This window comes from Apodemus sylvaticus, chromosome 3 (genome assembly GCF_947179515.1).
Source record: "Apodemus sylvaticus chromosome 3, mApoSyl1.1, whole genome shotgun sequence".
In the NCBI taxonomy this organism is placed as follows: domain Eukaryota; kingdom Metazoa; phylum Chordata; class Mammalia; order Rodentia; family Muridae; genus Apodemus; species Apodemus sylvaticus.
The window spans coordinates 164,781,667-164,801,837 of NC_067474.1; the positions used below are offsets into that span (position 1 = coordinate 164,781,667).

The 20,171-nt window shown below is 48.4% G+C and overlaps 1 protein-coding gene across 4 annotated transcripts in view; it reads left to right on the top strand.

The window, feature by feature from the left end:
• Window positions 1-20,171, top strand: part of Clstn1 (calsyntenin 1) — a 78,149-nt gene that overhangs the window by 16,601 nt on the left and 41,377 nt on the right. For all 4 annotated transcript variants that reach the window (XM_052178213.1, XM_052178211.1, XM_052178212.1 and 1 more), the window contains exon 2: window positions 14,507-14,629. In XM_052178213.1, coding sequence (XP_052034173.1) covers window positions 14,507-14,629 — 123 coding nt within the window. The remainder of the gene's footprint in view (window positions 1-14,506; window positions 14,630-20,171) is intronic.

The following is a 20,171-nucleotide window of genomic DNA, read 5'->3' on the forward strand; positions in this document are numbered from 1 at the left end:
AAAATTAAACGGTGGCCTGGTGCTCAGGGCTTTAGAGCATTGGCTGATCTTCCAGAGGACCCAGGTTCAGTCCCTAGCACCCACGTGGCAGCTCACAGTTCAGGGGATCTGACACCCTTACACAGACATATATGTAAGTAAAACACCTATGCACACAAAATAAAAATGTAAAGTGTGTTTTACATAATTTCTTTTCTTTTCCCTTTGAGATAGAGTTTGTGTCCCAGGCAGCTCTTGGACTTACTTGTAGAGCTTCTGCTCTTCCTGTCCCTCCTTCCCGAGTGATGGATGCAGTGCTGGGGTGGGGTGGGGGGGAATCTAACCTGGGGTATGCTAGGTAAGCCCTCTCCCTTCTGGGCTTTTTTTCTGAAACAGTTTAGAGAGCTGGGGATGTGATATGACTCAGTCATAGAAAAACAAAACAAAAAACAAACAAACCACTTGCTAGTCCAGGCTGGTTTTGTTTTTTTTGTTTTTTTTTGTTTTTTTTTGTTTTTTTTGTTTTTTTTGTTTTTGATGGCAGACCTCAAGGCATACATCTTGCTCTGGGTGAACCAGGGATTATGTGCCCTTTGAGGGAAGGAGTGCCCAGGAAGGGATGCTCATTGGCTAAGTACTGGGGCCCTGTCTAGATACCTCATTAGCATGGAGAATTCCAGGTTTTTATGCTACATGACTGGATGTCATGGTCCTCTCACTGGGGTGTCTTGGTTACCTGTTCTAGAGAAGGTAGTTTTGCGGGGGCTGGCCTCACACCCACTATTCTCAATTCTGAGATTTCTCAGGGTTTAGGCTTGCTCAGCCTTTCTTCTGTCTGGTAGCACCATCCACTTGGCCCACAGAGGATGACCTTGAACTCACGACCTTCCTACCGTCATCTCTCAAGTATTGAGATTACAGAAGTGCACTACCAAGCTTCCATTTCTTTTCTTTTAAAGATCTTTTAAGTTTTATTTTCTGTGTATGGGTGTTTTCCATGTATGTGTGTGTGTGTATGTGTGTGTGTGTACAGCACACACATGTAATGCCTATGGCGGGCAGAAGAGGATGCTGGAGGGCCTTCTGAAAGAGGAGTTACAGAAGGTTATAGCCACCCTGTGGCTCCTGGGCACCGAACCTGGTCCTCTGCAAGAGCGGCCAGTGCTCTTAATCACTGAGCCGTCTCTCCAGCACACTTCTGGGATTTCTGTGGAGGTGGTTGGGTTTGAACCTCACAATGCTCTGCAAACACCACCCAGTGGGCCTTCTTTTTTGGACTTCAGTTGTTAACAGTAACAACATTTTATCACCTTTGTTTACCCTTCACAAGCCTGTGAAGTGCACTGTCTGTGTAGAACGCCTGCTTTTTATAACGCTGTGATGAATGGAGCCTGTGTTTGCCATTGGCTTTATTTTCCTGAGGAATCCGTTGGGATTTCTTTACCCATCGGGTCTTTACCCGAGGACAGGGACAGTTCCACCCTCGGGACCGCCTGGTGCCCATGGGAATGGCTGTGAACTGCTAACCCCAGGGCCTGTGTTTGGTCTTATCCTTGATAAGACCCGAGACTTGGTTTTGCTTAGACAGTGTTCTATGCATCTGGCTCCCCTGACAGTGCCCTGTCCAGTCCTCTCTGCCCATTTCATGTGCGTGCGCACGCGTGTGTGTATGTGTGTGTGTGCGAGAGACAGAGAGAGAGAGAGAGAGAGAGAGAGAGAGAGAGCCTTGTAAAGCTGGCATCTTGCCTGTCCACTTAAACAGGCTCTAGAGTTTAGAGCCTGAAATTGTATTACATTAGGATGTTAGCTTTAAAAGAAAAAAAATCTACTAATTTGTCTTAAAACAACAGCAATAAAAAAACAAAGGGACAAACAAACAAACAAACAAACAAACAAAAAACCCCACAGCCCTCAGCTTCTGAATTACGATGCTGGAATTCTAGAAGTGAAGGAACTTCAGAAATCACAATGTTTACACATTTTACCAAAGCGGAAGTCACAGAGGTTGATACCTCCAATGCTGGTTTTTATAGCTCCGGACTGGCAGATAAGACGGAATAGTGGAGCGCTGACTCAGAGGTTGGGAGCACTAACTGCCCTTGCTGTAGACCTGGGTTCCGTGTCCAGCACCTACATGGTGGCTCACAACCACCCGTAACTCCGGTTCCAGGAGGTCTGACTCCCTCTGGTCTCCACTGATGCCGGTATGCATGTGGTGTGTGTAAATTCATGTATGTAAATAAAGTTTTAAAAGCCCAGGGTTCTATCCCCAGCACACCCCCAAATATTTTGTATAATCAGTACATCGTGCTGATTAACTTCTGTGGCATTTATGTGTGTGAACATCTCAGAAGCTTGGACCGTGCTCCCTCGCCCGTGGCCGCAGCGTTGGCAAGTGCCTGGGAAGGCTCTGCTGCGGCTTTTTACTAAGTGCTTCTCTGTGTGGCATCCTCAGTGTGAGCCCAGTTCGCTCCCTGTCTCCAGGGAAGCCCTCCTCCTCAGGGAGCTAAGCTTTACCGAGGAGGGCCTCTTCTGCCTCTGCAGCTAGAAGGCGCCTGGTTGGCTGCGTTCCGCCTGAGCATCCCACGGGGTGAGTTTGGGTGTGGCCACTCCCCACTGTGAGCTCTTGCAAGGGTTATTTAACTTCTCTGTGACCTAGATTTTTTTTTTTTTAAATCTCTGAAATGAAGTGACAATAGCTACCTAGGGTTGTGGAAGAGTGAATGAACCTTGTGGAGTGTTTTGGGCAGTTAGAATAAGTGTGTGTGCTGTCTTATTAATTCCATGAAAATCCCCTGCACCTCTTTTAAAATTGAGACAAAATTTATTACCCAATGTAATGTGGACAACTGAAATCATTCTTTACTACATTCATTTCCGTGTGTGTGTGTGTGTGTGTGTGTGTGTGTGTGTGTGTGTGCTTACATGTGTCATACCACGAATGCAGAGGTCAGAGGACAGCTTGAAGAGGGTGGCTCTCTCTTTCCGTTGTGTGGGTCTCTAGGGATTGAGCTTGGGTTTCCAGGTTCGGTGGCAAGTGTGTTTACCTGCCAGCCCAGGTGTTTACGTGGACATAAATGTTTAGTGTATGTACCTTTGTGAAGGTTTGTGAAGCCTTTGTTGTAAAGTACCAAGGACAGTGGATTAGTGTCCCTCATCTGAAACTGCTGGTGGTGTCTTTCAGGGTAGTGGTTTTTTTTTTTTTGGCCTCCACGCTGGTAGTGATTGAGAGTCCCTGTTTGTCCCTTCCCCAGCGTTTCACTGTTCTATTAACTGCTCTGCTTAGTGGACTCTTGCTGTTCAGGTCGATGCGTATCCTGGGAACATCTATTCACACATTGGCTCATCTTGCCATCTGTAGACAATTCTGTTCGACTTTTGCCTGTGTTAAGATTTGTTTATTTTAGGGGCTAGAGAGATGGCCCAGTGGTTAAAAGCACTTGCTATTTATTCTTCTAGAGGACCTGGGTTCAATTCCCAGCAACCACATGGCAGCTCAAAACTGTAACTCACACCCTCACACAGACATACATGTATGCAAAACACCAACGCACATGAAATAAAAGTGATAATAATAAAAATAAAGAGATCTTCTCACTGAGTTGTCCTCTTGCCCTTGGGCTCCTGCCCTTATCTTCTTCTTCTTCTTTTTTTTTTTTACTTTCATATTTTTTTTTTGTATTTCTGTCACATTTCTTTTTTTTAATTTATTGATATATTTATTTACATTTCAAATGATTTCCCCTTTTCTGGACCCCCCACTCCCCCTTATCTTCTTTTGAGGTGAGAACTTTACTTTGTGCTCAGGCTGGTCTCCCACATCTGAGACCTCTAGGATCCTCTTGCCTAAGTCTCCTAAGGAGCTCTGGCTAGAGGTGTGTGTGGTTCATCTATATATCTGTCTGCCCATCCATCCGTCTGTCTACAGGTTCTAACTCTGTATCTCTGGCTGTCTTAGAATTTACCATGTAGACTAGACTGGCCTCAAATTCACAGATATCCTCCTGCCTCTGCCTCCCAAATTCTGGGATTAAAGATGTGCTTCATTGTGCCTGGTTTCACCTGACTCTTTATTGAGACAAATTAGTCTTTTGTGTATCTTGGGTGACAGTCCTTTCTTTGAGGCACCTTTTGTTAGATGTGCTTTACCGGCGTGTGGCTTGTCTTACATCTTTCTTTTTTTTTGTTTTTAAGATTTCTTTATTTACTTTATGTATATGAGTGCTATATCTGCATGTATACCTGCATGCCAGAAGAGGGCGTCAGATCTCATTAGATGGTTGTGAGCCACCATGTGGGTGCTGGGGTTTGAACTCAGGACCTTTGGAAGAGTAGTTAGTGCTCTTAACTGCTGAGCCATTTCTCTAGCCCTCTAGTTTTATTTTTATTATTTTTTTTATATATTTATTTTGTGAGTGTTTTGCCAGCATGTGTGTCTGTGCACCACATGTATGCAGTGCCCTTGGAGGCCAGAAGAGGGCGTTGGATCTTTTGGAACTGGGATTACTGATGATTGTAAGCTGTCATGTGGTTGCTGGAAATTGAACCTGGGCCCTCTGAAGAGCAGCCAGTGCTCTTAACTGCTGAGCCATCTCTCTAGCCCTACTTCTTTTATTTCAATATCATCAAGAATTATTTTTCTTAGCGTGTCTAGAAGTTTGTCTATTTTGTTTGTTTCATCTTTTTAGAGAACCAACTTTGATTTTGTTGATTTTTCTATGATTTTGCTGATGTAGCTCTAATTTTTGTTTTGATTTCTAAATAACTAAATACTTCTATATCTTTGTTTTAGAGCAGTGGTTCTTCATGGTGTGACTCCCAACGACAGAATTATTTTGCTACCTCATAACTGTAATTTTGCTACTATTATGAATTATAATGTAAATACTTATAAACAGAACATCTGATAGATAACCCCTGTGGGGGTTATGACCCACAGGCTGGGAACCATTGCTTTAGGGGATTTTCTCTTTTGGGGTACTTACTAAGCTGTCTTATTCGCTGACCCTCGAGCCCATGGCTTCTGAGAGGTGGGAACTGTAGCCTTGTGTTACTGCCCTGGCTCGGATTCCTTTTTGCTTTCTAATAACTTCAAGTGTTGTTAGGAGGACTGTGTGTCTAGCCAGCTTATCCCTGTGTAAGCACAGCGTGTAAACACTCTGCAAGCTTGGGCGTGTAGCGCAGGGTAGATACCTGTACATACTTGGCCTCTGGGCTAGAGCCCGATTTACAGATTTTTGTTTTGTTTTTAAACTTTATTTTAATTACTAACTAGGATTCCGAGATGCACATTAGCCTGTACCTTCACGGGGTTGAGGTGGTCAGTATTTCTTTTCCATCTTATATCTCATTCCTTAGGTCTCTGGTTTTTCGAGACAGGGTTTCTCTGTGTAGCCCTGTCTGTCCTGAACTCACTCTGTAGACCAGGCTGGCCTCGAACTCAGAAAGCCACCTGCCTCTGCCTCCCAAGTGCTGGGATTACAGGCCTGGCCACCACTGCCCAGCGAGCACATTCTAAAACAACAGCAAATGAACGGTTCAGCGCGGCTGCTTATCTGTCGACGCTTCTGTTGGGTGGACCGCGGCCTGCACCTATTGATGCTCTGAACAGTGCTTCTGAGTATTCATATTTATGTGGCTGCTTTTGTCTTCTTCACCAGTTGTAAGGCACCAGGGTGGTGTTGTGTTCATTAGTTAACTGAGAAAGTTCTAGTAGTGGCAGAAATATTTTTTTGTTTTTAAAAGGATCCCTCTGCTCCCAACCCTACCCCTGAGACAAAGTTTCTCTGTGTAATCTTGGCTGTCCTGGAACTTGCTCTGTAGACAGGGCTGGAAGATTTAGTTTTAATCTTTATTAATGTATACATGTCTGTGTGTGTATGTGTGTGTGTGCGCGCGCGCCCCATGTACATTGCGAGCGCTAAAGGAGGCCAGGAGATAGGTGCCCTCCGATCCCACAGAGCTGAAGTTACAGGCAGCTGTGAGGTTTCTGATGTCAGTGCTGGATACTTAACTCAGGTCTTCTGCAAAAGCAGTGTGCGCCTTGACCCTGAGCAGTCTCCAGCCTCGGCAAACATTCTCACAGCAAAGGGAACCCTTGTCCTCTGCCTTTGCGGGCAGCTCAGCTTTTCCTGTCTCCAAGCCAAGCAGCCTTGATTCTCTTCCCTCGGCCGTTCTTCATGTGACTTTGTTTCTCAAGTTTCCACCAGCCAGCCTGGTTTCTTCCTGGGCACCTCCTACCGTGTGGATGTCATCTTTCAGGCTGAGGGCTCGATGGAGGTCCCTGTACCTGTCAGGATCGGTGTGGCCAGCTACCGTTTTCTATCGCACGATGCTCTCTCTGTCCTGGTGCGAGCTGTCGTCCTTCCTCCGTTTCATCCATCATGCTGCTGCCTGTGACCTGGCTCTAATTTACTGGTTAATCGCCACACGTGTCCCATCTATTCAGTCTGGCCCCGTGTTATCTCCAGCTTGACAAACAGATGGATTGGAGGGTGCCCGGTGAGGACAGACTCTTTGAAAGGTGGCTGGAGGGCGGTCTGGGTTCCCGTGGGTTCCTGATCATGGTAGGTCCTCCTCACCCTACGTGGGCAAATCCCTGACTCCCATCCTGTTCTCAGTCCTGGCATGCGGGGAAGCCTCGTCACGTGTTCCTGGGAGCCTCGTCCTGTGTTTATCACGTGTTCCTGGGAGCCTCATCACATGTTTGGGGGAAGCCTCATCACCTGTTCAGGATCTCAGCTGAGGGAGGCAGTGAGGCCCAGGCTGGTGCTTGGCACTGAGCGAGCTTTAGCTGACGGTTTCCTCTCAGCCATTGCCTGAAGCACCCAGACAACCTGCCCATGTGAATCCTGGTGGCCAGCTCTTGCAGTTCCTTAGTCTCCAGGGGCACAGGAACCCTCCGAGGATGTGGTGCCCCACAGCAGCGACCATCTGATGGCCCATCTCCATTTCCTTGTGCAAATCCGCTCTTGTGGGTACCGTAGGTCCCTTAAAGAGCAGCTATGGCGGAAGCTTAGTGTCCCGGGACTTAGAACCCTCAGAATAACTCAGGCAAAGCTTTCTTCTTCATGTTCTCCCACCTTGGAGTCGAGTTCACGGTTACAGTGATTCTGTTCTTAACAGGAAAATAAATGCGCTTCGTGAGAGACCTCGTGACTGAATATGATAGAGAAATTTAATTTTCTGTTTATCATGAGAGTGTTGCATTTATTTTGCAAGTAACACAAGGCTTGCTGAGCACTAGTTTTGTGTTGTTAGGAGAGAGAGCGAGGATAAACAGAGTCCTGATTTTGTGACCAGGCGGACGGCTTTATCGATGCTCCTAGCCAGCCTTGGGTAGCACTCAGGGAAGCAGCTGGTAAGGGTTTTGCATCAATAATGAATGTCAGCGGGTTTTCAATACCTCGTGGCCTTTTTGGAACCGTGTGTGATAAAGTTTTCTATTGTGCGTGAAGGTCAGAGACCAAAAAACACACAGGACTTGGAAAATGCCGCCAGACTATTAGTTACCGACTCAAGACGGTGCCCTGCCCCATTTAAATTCAAGACAAATGTGGTGTTGATAAAGGAGGAGGGAAAGGTCAAATCCTGGCCTGTATTTTCGATAGCACTAAAATAGGAAGTGAAGGAAATCATAGTGTGTGCTCTGTGGGATAACTAGGTTTGTAGTCAGGGCTGTAAGCCCCGCCCGCCTGCCCGCCCGCCTGCCCGACCGCCCAACGATAAGAGCTTGCTCATGGCTGGAGAGCAGACTCAGTGGTTAAGAGCTCTGACTGCTCTTCCCAAGGTCCTGAGTTCAAATCCCAACAACCACATGGTGGCTCACAACCTTCTGTACTGAGATCTGATGCACTCCTCTGGGCTGTCTGAAGACAGCTACAGTGTACTTACACATAATCAATCAATTAATCATTCTTAAAAAAAATAAAGCTTGCTCACACAACACTGAGCTGTTCCCATGTGGTTACTGTCAGGGGATCTGCCCCTTGCGTGTTTTAATTTAATTCTATAGGAAGCTGCACAGAGGTGCTATAGAGAGGCCTCAGCAGTTAAAGAGCACTGGCTGCTTTTGCAGAGGACCTGGGTTTGGTTTCTGGTGTCCCCATGGTGGCTCACAGTCATTTTCTGTAACTCCAATTCCAGGGGAATCCAACACCCTCCTCTGGTCTCCGAGGGCACAGGTATGCACATGGTACAGATGAGAAGCTGGGACAGATAAGTTGATTCTGAGGAAGCAATCAGGAGATCTGGAAACCCTGGCCTGCCCTAAAGCACCCAGGGACAGCTTGCCCGGAGAGAGGCGGTTGGCAGCCCTGCAGGGAGATTCTGTGCAATGTCTCAGAGACTTAGCCGTCCTCAGCAGGATGATCGTCAGTGAGGGGTCGGTGCCAGAGCAAGGCAGGGAGCGGCTGGTCTCAGCTGTGGGCGGTGACGGCGAGTCAGGGTAGGGTCCCTCCCAAGGTGGGAGTGCTTAGAGGGGACCTGGGAGGAAAACACCCGCCCAGGCTGAGGAGCCTGGCCACTTTCCCCAGGTGGCCTTTGCCCCCGAGCATCCTGTGACACCTGTGACACCGCTGGTTCTCTGTTGGGAAGTGTGTGACAGCCACCCAGAGAAGGCACGGCCAATGCTGCAGCTGCCTCAGTCTGACCTCCTCACTCAGCCTGCAGGGTGAGGTGGGGAGCTGTGCCCGGTGGAAGTGCACTGGGCAGTGACAGCCTTTCTGCCCTCTGCTCTGTGGTGGAGTTCGGAGCAGAGCGGCTCTGTGCCCTCTAAGGTTTGATCTCCCCTCCGTCGGCTTCAGGCATGAGAGAGTTTTCCGGTTTCCCTGCTTTGCCCATTTTCATTTTCTTTCGAGACAGAGTCTCTCTAGTCCTGGCTGTCCTGGAACTCACTCTGTAGACCTAGCTAGCCTCAAACTCAGAGATCCGCCTGCCTCTGCCTTGCAAGTGCTGGGGTTAAAGGCGTGCGCCACCACCGCCTGGCTGTGACACAGTCTCTTAAGCTCAGCATGTGGGAGATAGAAGCAGGCAGAACTGTGTGCTTTCTGGGCCAGCCTGGTGTACATAGTGACTTCTAGGCCAGCCTGGTCTATATAGTGAACTCTGGTCCAAATACTTGTACAGCAAGGGCATAAGCAACCGAGCCGCCTCCCCAGCCCCTCTTTGTAGGTTTTCCTCAGCCCCATCTCCTGTGCAGCAGAAGCCTGACAGCCACAGTGTAGCTTCAGTCAGCTCCTTGCTTCTCGCTTCTGTCTCCTGCGCTGTTAGCGCTGGCTCGCCGCCTTCCCTCACCTGCAGGGCCAGGCAGGTACTTCCTGCTTCCAGTTTCGCTGCCCTCCCTGCTGCCTGGAAGGGAGAGGTCCTGCAGACTGCCCAAGGACCTCTCCCTCCAGCCCCTGTGTCCCCTGCAGCTGTCATTTCCTCACATGAAGGACCCAGTGCAGCACTTCAGTCCCAGTGAGCCAGACTGTCACAGAGTCATCCCACCCCTGGTGACAGGCTTCAAGCCACCAGCCTCTAGAGGGTCAGATCTGACTCTGCCACGTGTGAACACATGATCACCTTGTAGGAAACCGGCCTCTTATGACGCAGTGTCACAAGACAGTGCTTTTCATAGACGAAGTGAGTGAATAAAATATGACCTCGTTTCTCTTCCCTGAACTCTCCGTACAGCTAACGATGACCTTGAACTCTGGACCTTTGGTGCTTTTATTACTATGTTATAACTTTGGGTGCTTTTATTATAGCACCATGTCTGTGTGTGTGTGTGTGTGTGTGTGTGTGTGTGTGTGTGTGTGTGTTCACACCAGAGGTTAATGTCAGATGTCATCTTTAATTGCTTTTCACTTTATATATTGGGGCACAGTGGGTCTCTCACTAAACCGGGAGGTCTCCGATTAAGGCGGTCTAACTAATCCGCAATCCCCAGAGAGCCCTGTCTGCACTGCACCTGCCAGGGCCGGCATTATCAACAGGTGGACCCTGTCGTACTTTTTATCTGGGAGCTGGGGATCTGAACTCCATTCCGCAGGCCTCTGTGGCAAGCGCGCTATCCACTGAGCTGTCTCCCCGCACCTTCTCTGTGCTATTTACTAAGAAAACCAAGTGCTTATTCGTGTAATTTAGGAATGTCTTGCAGATTGGATGATTTCATATTTATAAATCACACTAATTTGGGTATTTTAAATTAACTGATTTTAATGTGGAAAGTGTTTTTTGAGACCAGGGATCCCTGGCCATCCTGGATGTAGATCAGGCTGGCCTCCAACTCAGAGATCCACCGGCCTCTGCCTCCTGAGTGCTGGGATTAAAGTTGTTGAGCAGCCGCTGCCGGCTGCATTGTTCTTAGGGAGGTGGGTCCCAGTCGCCTCTTGAGGAAACGGGTAGAATTTGCCTTAGAGGATTTCTGGCTATGGCTGTCTGGACACAAACAGCTTGACTTTCCTAGGGAAGATGCTAGGGCCATCTAGTATTTGGAGGGCTAATATTGTACATCTAGTTAGCTTGTTCCTTTTAAACATTTGCTTGTTTTCATTTTTTTTTTAATTTCAAAAAGATTTATGTATGTGAGTACACTGTGGCTATCTTCAGACACACCAGAAGAGGGCATCGGGTCCCATTACAGAGGGTTGTGAGCCACCATGTGGTTGCAGGGATTTGAACTCAGGACCTCTGGAAGAGCAGCCAGTGCTCTTAACTGCTGAGCCGTCTCTGCAGCCCAGTGTCTTTTTTATTTTTACATTTTATACTTTCGGTTATTCTTGGCATGCGTGTGTGCTAGTGCGTGTGAGTACGCACCCCCGTGTGCACGCAGAGGTCAGGGGCTTGCTTGCTGGAGTTGGTTCTCTCCTCCTCTGCGGGTTCCTTGGCTGAAGCTCAGGCCGCCAGCCTTGGCAGCAAGTGATTCTATCTGCTAAAGTGTGTCGGTGGCCTGAGAATGTCTCTTCTTTTTAAAGGTGTGTGTGTTTGTATGTGGGTATGTGCTGGGACCGAAAATGCTTAGAGCCAAACTCGGGTCCTCTGCCAGAGCAGCACCTGGTCCTAATGGCTGAGCCATCTCCAGCCCTAGAGGGCGCCCTCTGCATTTCCAGTTTGATCTGTGCAGGAGTCCTTTGTCTGCTTTCTGTAGCTCTGAAGAGCATGTGAGAAAATCACCCTAGATAAGGCAAGGTGCTCTGGTGCAGAGGTTGGGAGTTGCCATCCCTGGTCTGTGGGCTCTTGTTCCTGGGCCTGGCTGAGTGACCCACTGCCTGGGGCGTGTCCTCGAGGCCACTGACCTTCTACAGCTGTGACCTTCTACAGTTCTCAACCTTCCTAACACTGTGACCTTTTAATACAGTTCCTCGTGGTGTGGTGACTTTGAGCCATACACAAAACTTTTGCTGCTAGCCGGGCACTGGTGGCGCATGCCTTTAATCCCAGCACTCGGGAGGCAGAGGCAGGTGGGTTTCTGAGTTCGAGGCCAGCCTGGTCTACAGAGTGAGTTCTAGTACAGCCTAGGGCTATACAGAGAAACCCTATCTTGAAACTACCAAAAACAAACAAACAAACAAAAAACCCACCACCAACAACAAAAAACTTTGGTTGCTACCTCATAACTGTAATTTTGCTGTTATGAACCGTACTGTAAATATCTGATATATCAGCAGCATATCTGACATGACTTTCCCTGAACATGTAGGCATGCACGCACATATGCAGGCACGAACACACACATGCAGGCACACATTGGGAAGCGGAGAGGAAATAGTGAGAAGGACAGAAAGGGAAGGCCACCATTCTGTTCGAGGCTACACCCCAGATGACCACCTGGCCCCACCTCCTGAAGGTTCCGCCTCCTCCCGATGGTACCAGAGGCTGGTGAGGAAGTTAGAGCATCCGGGCCTTCAGGGGACACTTGCTCTCCAAACCGGACCAGCCTGTTTTAGTGTTCTGTGTTGCTTTTGGATTTATCTATTTGCGTGCATGTGCGTGTGCATGTGCGGCCTGCATGTACTCTGCACACCACGTGTGGCTAACCTAGGTCCTCTGTGAGAGCAACAAAAGCTGGTAACGGCCGAGCTGACTCTCCAACCCCTCCCCATTCCAGTGTATCTGGGGAAAGAAAGAATCAGCTAGAGACTCACTTATTTTTAAAAAGTCTCACTTATGTCTCCCTTGCTGCCCTGGAACTTGTGATCCTCTTTTGCCTCCTGAGTTTGCAGAAGATTGTGGGCATGTGACGCTGTGTCTAAGTAGGAATTTAGAACATAGTCGCCGGTACTTTTCCACCCCAGCATCTTAACAGGGGCTGCTGAGACTCCTTCAGTAACCAGGGGTGGGCTAGAGGTTATTTTTTAATCAAAGCATAATTTCAAACATGCATACCTGAGCACGTGCTGCCACCTGGTGGCAGTATCCCAGTATTGCAGGGCCTTTTGATGGACCAAGATTCAGTTTGTCTTGGATTTTATAGGTTCAATTATAGTCAAAATGCATTAAGGATGTTGAATTGGCCAGCGTAGGTATACTGATATAGGAAACATACATCAAATTATTACATTCAGCTAATGGATTTCTTTTTTTTTTCCGAGACAGGGTTTTTCCGTATAGCCCTGGCTATCCTGGAACACACTCTGTAGACCAGGCTGGCCTTGAACTCAGAAATCCGCCTGCCCCTGCCTCCCAAGTGCTGGGATTAAAGGTATGCGCCACTACCGCCCAGTTAGCTAATGGATTTCTATACATAAAAGATGTAAACAGAAGAGGAAGATGTGTCTTATGATTGATGTCAGGGGCTCTGTGGATCTGAAACCAACCTGGCAGAATCTCTTGCTTGTGTGACTTGGGCCAGAGAGCAGCCTTTTTAGCCCACAGAGTTAGGATGTGCTGGGGTAAATCTTCCCTATTTGAAGCTACCCGTGAGGGTCCCTGTTCATACTGATTGGTTTTGTTTTGTTTTGAGACGGGGTTTTCTTGCATATCCCTGACTATATTAGAACTTGCTCTGTAGACCAGGCTAGCCTCAAACTCAGAAATTCACCTGCCTCTGCCTCACCAGTGTACGGATTAAGGCATGAACCACTGCCACCCAGCATCCATAGATTCTAAAATGAAGTTTTTAATGATTGAGATCTGTAGTCACAAAAATCATTTTTGTCTGAAAGTAACCCCAGAAAACCCACACACTAACAGGTGTGATCGCTAGGGTTGCTGTTAGGAACGTTGCTGGCTTTGATGCTCTGGCATGCAGTGGGGTGGGGGCCCAGAGCTGCGCCATTGTCCATACAGTCCTCGACTTTCAGCCCAGAATCTTCTGGTGGTTTGGAGAGAGGATGATTACAGAAACATCAGTCACTTGTTTCTATAAATGTTTCATAATGCAAATTGAATGTGATGAAATATTAAAAATATCATTCATTAATTATTGAAAAGTTCAGCCTCTGGAAATGGCCACGTCTCTCCTTATACTGCCTGCTTAAAGGAGCAATTGAGGAGTTTAGAATTATAAAATTAGAATCCTGGGGTGGCGGCGAAATGAATCGCCACAACGTTATTTTCTCCTCTGACATTTGTTAACCAATTTCAGCCATAGCAGTGTGTGTGTGTGTGTGTTGTATATGTGGTGTGTGTGGTGTGTGTGTGTGTGTACAGTGCGGGCGCCCCACACTTCACTACGCTTAATACTTTTGCATCCCTGCGGTGCTGAAGGAAACACAGTGATTTCATTTTAAACTTAAGAGTTTTATGGACTCAAATGTTGGGATAAAATTCAATTTTATTCTATTATACTTGTGATTTTATTAGAACAAAGCGTCGATGCAAGTTTGTATCAAATGTTACTATTAGTTGCAAGCTGGATTAATTGTTTGCTCTAGTCTGGGGTTTATAGCTTGGGGAGAGTAAGGGGGGGGGGGAGGGAGGGAGGGAAGAGACAGAGACAAGCACACAGAGAGAGGCAGAGATGGAGAGACAGACCCCCTAAAACTAGAGGTTGGTGAGATGTGTCTGGGTCTTCATTGTTTGTGAACAGTTTGCCTCGGGCTGATCCCCCCGAGTTGACCCAGTTTCCTTCCAAGTGTGGTTCGTACAAAAAGATGCTGGGGTCTCACCAGTGGGGAATTGCCCATCTCCCATTAGTAGAGGTGTCCTCTGTTCCATGAGCCCTTTGATGGAAGGCCGGCCCGCTACCTGATTCCGTCAACGCCAGCAGGCATCCCCGCTACTGTGCCGTCTCCGTGGGGACAGAGCGTGGGCATGCTGACCCTCCCGAGTCTGTTCTGTCACGTCCCAGGAGTGGAGGGAAGGAGTCCATTTTTGTCTTCATGATGCGGGTTGGATTTTACATGGGGCACGCCCGTCATCAAGCCACACACGGTTCCCCTTTGCAGATGACCCGCCTCTCTGTCCTCATCTGTGTATGTGCCTCTGGCTTGGCTTCCCTGTGCAGAAGCCCGACGGCGGTGCGTGTTCGTCCTCAGAGGCAGCGGGGCGCTGAGGCGGCCATCCGAATCTGACCAGTGCCTCCCTTTTTCTCCCAATGCAGTTAACAAGCACAAGCCCTGGCTGGAGCCCACCTACCACGGGATAGTCACGGAGAACGACAACGCGGTGCTGCTCGACCCTCCCCTCATCGCCCTGGATAAGGATTCCCCGCTGCGCTTTGCAGGTACGGAGGCCGGAGGCCGGCGCTCGCTGTCGCAAGCCTGGCCTCGATAGGAGGCAGCAAACGCCAGGCTGGAGGACTGGACCGCTCAGGACGGGCTCTGGTAGCTGAGGGCTGCTTGGGGCTCCAGGCCCCACGTTCTCCTTGTAATAGTCGAGGTAGCTGACACTGAGCCGTGCTGCTGGTCGAAGTGTGAAATACTTAATTGCATCATATGTCCTCTCTGCCTTGTGCAGATAGGCACATACCGTGTAGACACACGCAGCTCGGACAGAGCCCGCATGGACTCTGTGAACACTGCTCAGGACAGAGCTGGTGTGGTGGGTCTGGGACCGCACTCTACCTGTTCACTTATGTCCGCGTGTTCAAACGCCTCCTTCACGTCACTCCAGCAACACATAGTTCCTTCCGTTCGCCTGCACAGACGTCAGAAATGTTGAGCAGTCTTTGTGGGGGAATAACTTTCAGCCTAGATTTCCTTTTTTTTTTTTCAATCTTTAAATTTTATTTAACTAAATCTTGTTCTATAGTTTTATTTACGTGTATGAGTGTTTGGCCTGCACGTGTGCATGTGCGCCATGTGAATGTCTGGTGTTCGCAGAGGTCAGAAGAGAGCACCATATCCCTTGGAACCGGAGCTGTGGATACTGGGAGTCAAACCCAGGTCCTCTGGGAGAGAGGCAGGTGCTCCTAAACATTGACCCATCTCTCCAGTCTCACTCTCTGTGGTTTAAAATCGTGTATGGTGTTATTTAAGGAGTATACATTGCATGCTGAACACATTGTCAGTTTGTATTTGTTTATATTTTACAGGCATGTACCACCATGCCCAATTTAATGAATTTACCTTTTTCCCCTTTTCCTGTGTATGGGTGTTTTACCTGTACATGCCTGTGCATCATGTGCATGCAGTACCCAAGGTGACCAGAAGAGGGCATCAGATTCCCTGGAACTGGAGTTAATGGTCATGAGTGATCTTGTGGGTGCTGGGAACCAAACCCTGGTCCTCTGCAGCCAGTGCTCTAAACACTGAGTCATCTCTTCAGCCCCTTGTTCCTTGTTTTTGTTTGTTTGTTTGTTTGTTTGTTTGTTTTTCGAGACAGGGTTCTCTGTGTAGCCCTGGCTGTCCCGGAACTCACTCTGTAGACCAGGCTGGCCTTGAACCCAGAAATCTGCCTGCCTCTGCCTCCCAAGTGCTGGGATTACAGGTGTGCGCCACCACTGCCCTGCAAAACAACTTTTTATTTTGAGAGAGAGGATTCATTTTGACTCGTAATGTTTATTATCTTTGTTACACACACACAAACACATACATAGGTGTGTATGCACACACATGCTGCATACACAGTACATACACACAAACATACACTGCACACATGCACACAAATACCACTAATAGACATGTAAACGTACACTGTACACACTGTACATGTACCCGTAAACACACACATAAACACAGCATACCAACATGCATGCACACATGTCTCTTGCTCTCTCTCTCTCTCTCTCTCTCTCTCTTTTTCTCTCTCTTTCTCTCTCTCTCTCTCTCTCTCTCACATACACACACACACACATACACACACACACATGTGCAGAGTAGCTGCAGAGGCAAGGAGAAGACCTTGAACTTTGAAGCTAGCTCCAAGTGACCAGCTCCACGCTAATCTTTTATTTTGTAAGTTGTTACCATTGCTTACATTGTTACATTGAAGTTGTTGCCATTGCTTACATTGTTACATTGAAGTTGTTACCATTGATTACATTGTTACATTGAATTTGTTACCATTGATTACATTGTTATATTGATATCATGGTCTTTAGTAGGGTTCCTTAGGATATGTTGCCAGTGAATTCATATACATTTATATATATTCCTGCAATTTAAGGACTGATTCAAAGGCTTGGAGAGACTGATTAGTGGTTAAAAACCCTGCTACTCTTGTGGAGGACCAGGGTTCAAGTCCCAGCACCCATGTGGTGGCTCAGAACTGAAACTCTATTTCCAGGAAATACAACGTCCTCTTCTGACCTCTGCAATGTCGGCGGAAACACTCTTACACATCCAAATAAAATGTTTTGAATAAAATAAGAATGAATGTTTTGCCTGGCACACACCTTTAATCCCAGCATTTGGGAGGCAGAGGCAGGCGGATTTCTGAGTTCGAGGCCAGCCTGGTCTATAGAGTGAGTTCCAAGACAGCCAGGGCTACTCAGAAAAACCCTGTTGGGGCGGGGTGGGGGGGGAAACAAACAAACCAAAACAACAACAACAACAAAGAATAAATGTTTTAAAGAGAGAGTAGTCACTCAGGCTTTCCCGGCAGCGTGAGCCTTGTGTTCAGAGCTCAGACCCACGGCCATGTTGAGGCAGTGCATGCTTTTAGTCCCCTCAGGGTTTGTGAGGTAGAGGCGGAGGAAGTAAACAGCCAGGCTCATCCCCTGCAACGAGGTCAGTTTGAGGAAGACCAGTCTGAGCTGCGTGAGACCCTCTCTTGAAAAACAAGGAGGCAGAGAATGCCTGTGGTCACCGCTGCCCGCCGGCCTTGGTTTACAGAGCGCCAGCGGTGCTCAGGAGCCACCACAGGACGGAGGATGCATTCGCTCCGAAGCATCAGGAACAGATCCCAGGCACCTTTCCAAGCGCTTTATAAATAAGAATTTGTATTTAATCCCCCAGCACTTGAAGTAAGGATGCTTCCTGCCAGCCCCATTTCAAAGAGAGGAACTGGGAGCTGGAGAGAGGGCTTGGTGGTTAAGAGCACTGTCTGCTCTTCCAAGGACTGAAGTTTGTTCCCAGGCACCCACCCGAGGGGTCTGATGCTCTTGTCCAGCCTCTGTGGGCACCAGGCACGCATACGATGCACTGACATATATGCAGAGAAACATCAAAAATAAAGGAGTATTTTTGTTTTGTTTATTGAGACAAGGTTTCTCTGTGTAGCCCTGGCTGTCTTGGAATTCCTCTGTAGACCAGGCTGGCCTCGAACTGAGAAACCCACCTGCCTCTGCCTCCCAAGTGCTAAGATTAAAGGCGTGCACCACCACTGTCCCGCTGCTTTTGCTTTTTCAAGACAAGGTCTTACTACTTAGCCCTGGCTATCCTAGAACTCTTTAGACCAGGCTAGCCTTGAACTCAGAAGTCCGCCTGCCTCCACCTTCTGAGTGCTGGGATTAAGGACATGAGCCACTTCACCCAGCCATAAATGTAATTTTTAAAAGGCGTTAATGTACATTCTTAAATTTAATATTCTGTGGGAAATGTGTGTATATCTTTTTTTACATAAGTTGTTAATTCAGTTCCCTCACACTTCAGATTATTTTTGTGTTGAGCAAGTCTTATTCTGGAGACTTATTCTGAGGTTGTTTTCACAATGGTATTGAGTCTGCTGTTGTGACAAGATCGGAGATAGTTTGTGAGGTGGCAGTAGATCACTCGCCGTGAGGTGACACTGTCCCAGCTTGTCCGGGCTCTTCTTGGCCACCTGTCCTGTTTTCAGTCTCACCGTACCACTCCTGGTGGGGAGACTGGTTCAGAGCATATTGGCCACATGCCGTTGGGAATGGTGATCTCGTCCAATTCTCTCCCGGTACCCGGGCTAGTTCAGTGCTTGGGACACACCAGCACTCCGAACAGGGCTGCTGAAGGACAGATGAGTTTGTCTCAGGCCACGTGCTTAACTGTGTTGCCTTTGGACCAGGCGCTCAGGCTGCCGCTCTCCAAGACATGACATTTCAAAGTTGAGAACAGTCTACTTTGTGTTCCCAACCCCTCGTGGGCTGTGTGTGGAGGTAAGCCCTGACTGAGCTCGCTTGACAGAGCTGTGAAGCAGACGCATGTGTGGGATCGAGCATTCTGTCCCTGACGCCCAATGTCAGATTCTTAAGGGCCACACAGTGAAGTCTTGGAGGGAACTAAGTTGGTGTGAGGTACGAAAACGTGCCAGGGAGTTTGTCGGGGGTGTCTGCTGCAAGGGTCCCCCTTCCTAGATGAGCCTGAAGCAATGCCTTTGTTCTTATATTGTCTTCAAGATTTAGTATTTATTTATTTATTTAATTTATTTATTTATTGGATTTGGTTTTTTTCGAGACAGGGTTTCTCTGTATAGCCCTGGCTGTCCTGGAACTCACTCTGTAGACCAGGCTGGCCTCGAACTCAGAAATCCACCTGCCTCTGCCTCCCAGAGTGCTGGGATTACAGGCATGCACCACCACCACCCAGCAAGATTTATTATTGTTATTAGCGTTGGTATTATGGTTCTGGCTGTTTCCAAGTCTCTCTCTCTGGCCTATAATCAAGTGTGAGCATTTTGCCTACCTGCACATGTATGCACCACTGGTGCTCTCAGAGGTGAGGAGAGGCTATCAGGTCCCCGGAACTGAGGCTGCAGATGCTTGGGAGCCACCATGTGGATGCTTGGAACCAATTTTGAGTTTCCTGCAGGAGCAGGCCAGTGCTTTTAACTTTTTTTTAAAAGTTTGTATTTATTTATATGAGTGCACTGTAGCTGTCTTCAGATACACCAGAAGAGGGCATCGATCCCATAATGGTTGTGAGCCACCGTGTGGGTGCTGGGAATTGAACTCAGGACCTCTGGAAGAGCAGTCAGTGCTCTTGGCTGCTGAGCCATCTCTCCAGCCCCCACTCTTCTGAGTCATCAGCAGCCCGCGTCTTCTACTTCACAAGCATCTTCTACTTCACAAGTAGCGTATGGTCAAATTTCAGAAGATCGGAAATCATGATGGGTGAGGCAGAAGAGTGGACGTGGGAGGCCTTTCTTTGTGCAACCTGACAGATCTGGGTGTTGGTGATTGAGCACAGCCAGCATTTGTGGGCACTGGGCAGCACAGGCCCCACGGGGCAGCACAGGTCCCCGCAGGTCACTGTCAGCTTCCTAAGATAGCCGTTGAGATGTATGTAGCTCGGGGATAAAGCATTTGCCTTGTGAGCCCCAGGCCCTGGTTCGATCCCAAACCAGGGATAAAGGCTATCCCGTAAGAGTAGTTCAGCTGCTGTTTATAAGTCCCTGTGCAAAAGGGGTCCCTCATCCGTGCCGATGGAAGGAAGGCAGGATGAGCCGTGGTCCCGCAGAGCTGTGATGGCAGCCAGGTGATCCGAGCACTGCTCCAGCCAGATCTTGGGCAGTTCCGATCTCCTGCAAGTGCTCTTGTGCTCGCAGGACGAGCGGGTTATGCGCCTGGCTCAGGGCGCAGGCTGGTGATGCAGGGCTCATAGTCAGGCGAAAGGCAAACTGTGGGGCAGAAGTCCTTGCTAGCGGGTGTCCAGGCAGCTCACCCTCCTGTCCATTTTAAACCATCTTATTTACTTACCGTCTTCCTCTCACTCCTCTTACTGAGTACCGGTCCACGGCTGGTCACCTAGGCTCCACGGCTGGTCACTACTGCTCCATCTGGTGTGGGCACACGGTGAGCTAGGCTAACAGTTGAACATGGTGGCTGATAAAGGTGATGGAATTTGTGGTCCTTTCCCACCTGACGAGGTGGCTCTGCTGTGGGACTTTTTCCTGTCTGAGCTGGTTTCTGGCTG